This window comes from Solanum tuberosum, unplaced genomic scaffold (assembly GCF_000226075.1).
Source record: "Solanum tuberosum cultivar DM 1-3 516 R44 unplaced genomic scaffold, SolTub_3.0 scf00184, whole genome shotgun sequence".
Lineage (NCBI taxonomy): Eukaryota > Viridiplantae > Streptophyta > Magnoliopsida > Solanales > Solanaceae > Solanum > Solanum tuberosum.
Genome location: NW_006239109.1, coordinates 377,091 through 385,094, shown reverse-complemented (window position 1 = coordinate 385,094; position 8,004 = coordinate 377,091). Strand labels below are relative to the sequence as shown.

Below are 8,004 nucleotides of genomic sequence, written 5' to 3'. Positions count from 1 at the left end.
TGTTAGGGTTTTGCCCTGATTTTCTTATCATAATTTAAGATTTATTTTTCCTTAAAGAAAAAACAAAACATTACCATAAATGTTTTTACTTTTCTTGAAAGGAAAATATAATATTATTTTATATTTGGTTTATTCTCTCCTTTTAGGACTCCTTTTCTAGTAGGAAAGGTTTTAGGACTCTATAAATATAGGTTTGTTTCTTCTAACACAAAAAACAATAACATCCACAATGTAGTCGTTTTAGAGTCTTGTTTATGGGGAGATTTATTCTCTCTAAAGTTTCAATGTTTTTCTTTATATTAGTTTTGATATAATAATATTTTAATTTTTAGTATAAGGTTTTGTCATCTAATTTATCAATCATATGATTTGCAAATTGCAAGCTTCCGCATGACGCCTTAATCACCCTTTCGAACCCAACAGTTAGTTGGTCAAGAACTCGCACATCCAGAAGATGAAAGTAGCAGAAATGAGAATACCAAGATGATGTGTAGGCATACAATAAGAGACACGATTAGGAATGATTATATTCGGGATCATGTGGAATCGGAGTAGTCTATGTGGTGGACAAAATAAGAGAGATTAGGTTGAGATGGTTTGAACATGTGAAGAGAAAATACATAGACGCCCTAGTGAAAAGGAGTAAGTGGTAGAGGTAGGGCACCAAATAAGTATTGAAACGAGGTCATGATTAGACAAGATTTATATGACATACTTGTAGTTTACTGATGACACATGAGCCTAGATTGGAAGACATGAAGGTCGAAAATTAGGGTATAATGTTAATTGCTAATAATCGAACGTTGTCTTAATTCCTAATAAATGTTGTTTTTATTACTTTCCTAATATTTTTATTCTTCGATCTTAACATTACATGTTGTCTATCTACTTTAGTCAATATCATATTATTTATTGTTGCTATAGTTCTTTTCTTCATTATTTTTAGTACGACTTTTTTACTAATGTATTTGCTATACATACACACCATCATCCTAAGACACCATTTATAAAATTACACTAACATATTATTATTATATAAAATTAATTTATTTCTTAATATGGGTAGGTAAAGTATACAAGAAGTACTTGTGTTTTATACAAACAGCATTTTAACTTTGAAGAGGAATGGAAACATTAATAAAATAATTGCATAGGAAATCCAAGGGAAAGAGACAGGAAATGGCAGCAATAAATGTTGGGCATTGTCATTCCTACCCTTTGTGGCTGTGAATTGAACCTAACGTAGAATATAACCAATTTCTGACTTAAAATCATTTATTGGTGCTACACTAGACAAGAGGGGGCCATTCCTCCATGCCTCTAAAATTTCACTCACCAAAACCAAATAATGCTGGGAATCACAGGTGCACCAGTAGTGAAACATGAATCATATAAGGTGGAATGATTCGAGAGATTATGTACTTAACTCTGTTTATCAGTTTATCAGTTGAACCTTTCTACTTATCACTTGACCAGTTAAATCCTTAAATATTTCCCAGGCTATTCCACTATAAGTAGGAGCGTTTAACTGATGACTGAATTTTTTAAAAAAAAATTAGTACTAAATTTTGGATGAATTAAGCATACACATTCATTACTCCGTCTGTTAAAATGTTTATGTTTTGTTTTCGATATATATATACAAATACAAAGTTATAAATTTTCTCATGTCAATTTTATGAATTTTTATATATTTTTGAAAATATTAATCAAAATTTACATAATTTGATTTTTTAAAAGAAAAACATAACATCTAATTTAATTGAAGAAACTTCTAGCTCTACTTCAAAACATAATGGACCATAAATTAGGTTGTTAAATTTTCAATTCTTTGCTTTATGGAACTCATGCATAATTCTTTGGTTATATTTATTTGTTACATTGAACTTTGGACATTTTAAAATCAATATGAATATTTTATCATAATATTTATATTAATAGATATATATATTTATATTAAGTCTTAAAAAAATAATTTTAAAAATAAATAATTATTAAGAAACATAATTTCCTCCCTCTTAATATATTAAATGTAACATTTTTTTTAATATAATGAAAAAACAACAGCATCGATGTTCTCCATGCCTACGTACTCATGACACTATGCTTTTTTTGTTTTTTTCTTTCATACTTTTGACCACGACATTATAGTAACTACTGTTCGTTTTCATTTTTGTTCTTGGGATGTGTCGGAGCTGTTTCTTTAATAATTGATGTTGTTGGCTTTGATTTCTCCTTAATTCATGTTAATCAGTATAGTAAGTGTGCATAATTACAGGTACCAGTTATCTAGTTTCCCACTTAAAAATACGTTTCGTATTTGATATTTACGTTAAATTAATAAATTTTGTAAGAACTACTCGAACTAGTTAAGCAAATATTTAAATATATATAAAAATTTAATATTTACATAACTCGCCTTGTTAAATCAGTTGCCAAAACAACCTTATGTTCAAATAATCTAGAGACTGTTTTACTGTAGTTGATTGGATTTAACTTAAGACTTTGTTAAATGACTTTATTAGATTGAATTTTTTCAGTCAAACAGACGAAAAGACTGAAAGGCATCGGTCATAGAAAGACGCGAATCCCAGTCTTAATTGTGTGAATGATAACATAACATAATCATTAACTCACTATATTCCCTTCAATTAACCAAAAATAAATATATTTTTTTTGTCCTTTCTACTAAGATTCCATTGTTACAAACTTACATACATATGATCAATATCTAAATTAATGTAATAAGTGATATTTAAATTAACGCGATTTATAATTAGTTTGTGAGTTTATATAGAAATAATTTAATTAATGTGCATCCAAAAAGCATAGCGATTTGAATATTTGTGGGGTCCGAAAAGGAATTTTGTTTTACATACATGCATCATCTTTGCTAAACTGGTGACCAACACGCCATTTATAATTTATAGCAGTAACAGTAAACCATCTTTATAGTACATACACTTTCTATAATATATATGGGTTACCGGTTTTATGTAACTTTGTGAAGTAAGTATACTACCTTCTCTATTGTCTCGGTTTACTACTACATTTTTGGTGCGACGGCGACGGAGATTGAGATTCCGGTGTGATGACGGAGAAGTTGAAGTTGTGAAAGCAATTGAACAATGCCGGAGCTAGGGTTTCAGGATTCGAGATCGGGGTTAGGATTTAGTAGAAGTGTTCGTGATGTTAGTCCGGACTCTGTTATTTACACCGGCGATTCCAATTTCAGTATTTTCTCCTCTGCTTCCGGCAGCGTTGACCGGTGCTCATTCGCTTCCGATGCTCATGATCAGGATTCCTCTGTTTCCGATGTTTCTCAAGTATTACTTCAGCTCCGTTTTACTTCCTTTTTTTACTTTTCACAGTCTCTGTTTGGTTGGGTTCTCAGCTGTTCGGTGCAATATTAAAGTGAAGACAAATTTAAGCTTAGTACACGCGTTAGAGAAAGCTATTCAGATCTCATCATGCATCATCTCACAACATAACCTATGAAGTTGAGAGAAAATGCTTTTAAAAAGAAAGAACAACAATTCTCTGTACTGGAAATTAGAAAAAATTAACAAAGCATTGGCTATAGTTCTTTGTTTGTGTGGAAAAGTGGTGGTATAGTGGGTTACTAACTCTACTTTTTGGAGTTTGTCCACTTCGAAGACTCTGATTTTTTTTTATTGAAGCAGCATTTGGCAGGGCATGAATGCCGTGAAGCTTCGGGTGGTACAGTTACAGATCCAAACAAAACCATGGTACACAGAAATAGTCACCTTAGCAGAAAGGAAAAGGCAAAAGGTACTCTCTTGACTCTTTTTTTCAACTCTTTCAGCTGGCTTCCTACAAAAGCCTCATTAAATTAGATTCTTCAGCATTTCATGTGATAGTCACACATTCACTGTCTTCCAGTTCAAAAGGCAGAGAAGAACAGCGAGATTGAGACAGAGGATGAAAATCTCTCTTTAGATTCCGCAAGAAACTCCTTTTCTCAAGCTCTTAAAGGTACACTGCAGACTCAAGCTTTTCAAAGCACAAAGCAATTCACCTCACATTGAGGGTAATCAATTTTTTTGTTTTTTCCTTTTGGTGGGTTTTTTGGTTTGCAAAATTCATTGGAATAGAATGTCAAGACCGGAGATTTGGGTCGGGATCTTTACTGAAGAAACCAGATAGGCGAAGACCTGCTTCATTAGATCTAAACAATGCTGTGATTAACACCTGCCACTCTTCTTCTCCGCGTTTTGGAGTCATGAAGAAAACCCCTATTACGACTAGCCGAGTTGGAACATTTCCGAGTCCAAGAACGCCAAATTATCGCCATTCCAGTGTTGGGGTTCAAAAAGGCTGGAGTTCAGAGCGTGTGCCACTGCATTCATCTGCTAATAGGAGGCAGGTCAATACTGCTTTGCTGCCTTATAATAATGGAAGGATATTACCTTCCAAATGGGAGGATGCAGAGAGGTGGATTTTTAGCCCGGTCTCAGGAGATAGTTCTGTTAAAACTTCATTACAGCAGCCACAGAGGCGGCCTAAATCCAAAAGTGGGCCTCTTGGTCCTCCTGGTCAAGCTTACTATTCAATGTATTCTCCTGCACCACCTGTTTTTAAGGGAGGAAATGGTGGTAATCTCTTAGCCAATTCCCCCTTTTCAACAGGAGTGATGACAACTGATGGTTTGTCAATTAGATGTGGAGGCAACCTAGGCAGTGGAAACTTCCATGCGCTCGCAGAACCATGCATGGCAAGGTCAGTTAGTGTACATGGATGCTCTGAACTGGTCTGTTTATCAACCTTGCCAATGTCCCAAGGTACGGATTTATCTTCCCAGTTGATTGGTTGCTTGATTAATCTAACTAAGAAGTTGCACATCGATTTGCATTGCAGCATCATAATAGTTAAATGTAACATAGTTTTAGACAGTAACTCCTTGAAGAAAGAAGAAATATGCAAGAAGATTACAAATAGAGCCCACTGGTTAATTGGTCGCAATACTTGATTGTTTCTTTGGAAGATTGAGATCTATATATCCACTATTGAGATCGCAATACTTATTTGCTACTGCCTATTGTCAATTTGGACATTTCCCTTACATTGAAAACGATATACACATCTTTAAGGTCATCTGTGCCACCCTTTGAATCCTCATAACTGTCGGTCGTGTAATATATGAAGAAATGATGACCGTGCCTTCCGATTTCGTTTAACTTTCTTGTAAATCTGATCTGTAGATGAGAGTGGGGATGATATTCAAGATGAAGCCAATGTTGTGTCACGAGTTATATCGAGGAGGGATATGGCCACTCAAATGAGTCCCGAGGCAAGCCCTTCCTCATCTCCTATAAGACAGTCATCCTTCTCTCCTTCAACTCCATCTATTCTACCACTTGTAGAATTGCAGAATGTTCCTTCTTCTAAAGCAGAAATGAGAGATGTTCCAATTGATGAGCGGGTTACAGTGACCAGATGGTCAAAGAAACAGAAAGCTCGAATTCCTGGTAGGAGCATGGAACTTGATGACTGGAAAAGGAAAGCTATGGAAATCCGCTCTTCAGGTTGGGATGTTTCAGATACATCAACAAGTATTTCAAAGTAAGTGATGCTATTTTATTTGTCAGCTTGTAAGTAAATTATTTTGAAGCATTGTCAATTAGTGTAGTTTGATGGTAGTCTAAGGTGATTGGAAGTATTTCAAATAGAAAAGGAAAAACTGATAAATCTTTTGTAGAAGATGCAAACACAAGGGAAGGGAAAACATCCAGCTGACTGTTGGATCCTTTCCTTGTGTTGTTCTGGTCATTTGCATTGTTCTCCTAAAATATTGGTTTACATGTACATTACCTTAATTGTTTATCTGATCTCAAGTTGATTATGATCATTAAAAATCTCAATATGCGGTACAGTTCGGGAAAGGATAGACCACATTCATGCTCTTTAACCTCTCTTTCTCCAAGTATCAAAATGTATTTGTTTCTCAATTCATGCTATTAATTGTCTCTGCTCTCTTCTGAAATATTAGGATTAAGAGGGAAGAAGCTAGAATCACTGCATGGGAGAACCTGCAAAAGGCAAAAGCAGAGGCAGCAATGAGGAAACTGGAGGTTGGTCTTTAATCACATACTTCCACCATGCATTCATTCGTTTCTAAAGCTTTTTTATGTTTCTCATAAGCTTATTTGACTCATCAATTATATGGCTTCAATTGAGTGTATTGCACCTGAATCCAAAAACCTGTTAATTATGATTTCAATTAACAAAAAATTGTCAAAGTAGTTTTCTGAATTGGAAAAGGCTGCTTACGTTGAAGTGGTAACCATCTAGTAACTTCCACCAGTGCTTGTAAGATTTGGTTTATCTTAAAGTCAAACACCCTCTGTCGAGATGTCTGGCCTAGTGAACTAGGCGTGTATAACAAAGGAAGGTTTTTGTTGTTGACAGGGGATTAGAATTTAGAATGTAGGGTCTTCAAGTGTTAAATAGGCTGACCTTTTGATAATCTTTGCTCACTGAACTTTTACGTTGTTCCAGATAAAATACAACTTGAAAGATGAGCGGTGGATTCTAAAACTGATATAATTATGTTAGCCATTGAAATTTTTTGGGAGGTGGGGGTTGAAGATTATATGCATTCTTACTTATCTGTCATTTTCTCATATATAATGGTTGACATTAGTGACGTGGGAATCTTACAAGATTCTGAAGGGGATGAGAGAAGATATATTGTTAATTTGGTATATGATATGCTATTTGGCCTAATTGTATAGAAATGTCATTTGTAACTAGTCATTTTCTTGTGCTAGCATCCATGGATGATTTGTTTAGATCAGGTCCTGAATCTTTCCAAAAAATGTACTAACTGCGGGTGATTTCTCCTCTCCCATGTCTACATGATAAGCTTAAATTGTCTTTGAAGGAAAAAAGGTTTTAATGGATAATTCCCTTATACTTGAAATTTTTATGGCATAATCATCAAGATATGTTCTCTCATTAGTGGATGCTACAATCTGTTGGTAGTTTTCTTACTCCATGTAATAAGGAAGGAAGATTTATCGTTCACATTTCACAATTATATAGAGAACAGAAGAATGGATAGAACTTTTTTTTTGAAATAGGTAACTTAGGAATGGATAGAACTTGCATATACAGTAATAGAATGAAAGCTTTTTCTGTTTGCAAATTGAAGACATGCTATCTGTATAAATATAATGCAGATGAAACTGGAGAAAAAGAGATCGTCATCCATGGATAAGATTATGAACAAACTTAGATCGGCACAGAAAAAGGCCCATGAAATGAGAAGTTCAATGTTAGCCAACCAATCACATGAAGTAACAAGATCATCCAGCAAGGCCTTATCTTTCCGTCAGACACGCCAAATAGGGTCTCTGAGTGGCTGCTTTACATGCCATGCATTTTGATGTTACAACCACCCTCTATATATCAGGTATTCTCCTACCTTAACATAGTATCCTTGCACAAGTTTAAATCTGGTATTGAATGATTAAATCCTTTCTTTCTGATGAACTTTTCTGCATTTTGGTAGTGAATGGGTCAGATCATGTAATTCTGGTAATAAGTGGCAGTGATTTGAAGATGGTATTTTTCAAGACGTGCTTTCTGGAAATCAGTGCTGTAGGGTAATCGAATTCCCCCATGAACGATGATATCTGCCGACTGAATAATTTAATTAAGTCAGAGGCATGAACAGAATGGATGTTGAATAGTGTGAAGTGCAACTCAAGTTCCATCTTGATGCTCCCATTACAAGGATTATTTTTCTTTCTTCTTCAAGCACCTACATCTTCAACCAAATTCTCTTTGCTCTGTAAGATTCTAAAAACATCTCCTTTGATTTGTATGTATGTAATGAATTTATCAATAATCCACGAGTTCTTTTGAATTTGTTATTGCTTTATGCATCCAACGCCCAAATGACAAATTCTCTAATTTTAATGCTAGCTTATCGGTTGGAAATGTAATTTCCTTATCCTTACACCCCCCCCCCCCCACCTC

The 8,004-nt window shown here is 34.5% G+C and overlaps 1 protein-coding gene across 2 annotated transcripts; it reads left to right on the top strand.

The window, feature by feature from the left end:
* Positions 1 to 2,903: 2,903 nt before the first annotated feature.
* Positions 2,904 to 7,901, top strand: LOC102593823 (uncharacterized). Of its 2 annotated transcripts, none has more exons than XM_006354809.2 (8): positions 2,904 to 3,326; positions 3,681 to 3,792; positions 3,904 to 3,996; positions 4,116 to 4,802; positions 5,223 to 5,583; positions 6,011 to 6,092; positions 7,203 to 7,435; positions 7,535 to 7,901. In XM_006354809.2, exons 1-7 carry the CDS (start codon positions 3,129 to 3,131, stop codon positions 7,407 to 7,409), a joined length of 1,740 nt encoding a protein of 579 aa, XP_006354871.1. In that variant the 5' UTR covers positions 2,904 to 3,128; the 3' UTR covers positions 7,410 to 7,435; positions 7,535 to 7,901. The 2 variants fall into 2 exon arrangements, with proteins under 2 accessions (XP_006354871.1, XP_006354872.1); XM_006354810.2 differs by having other exon boundaries at positions 2,905 to 3,326; positions 3,684 to 3,792.
* Positions 7,902 to 8,004: the final 103 nt, after the last annotated feature.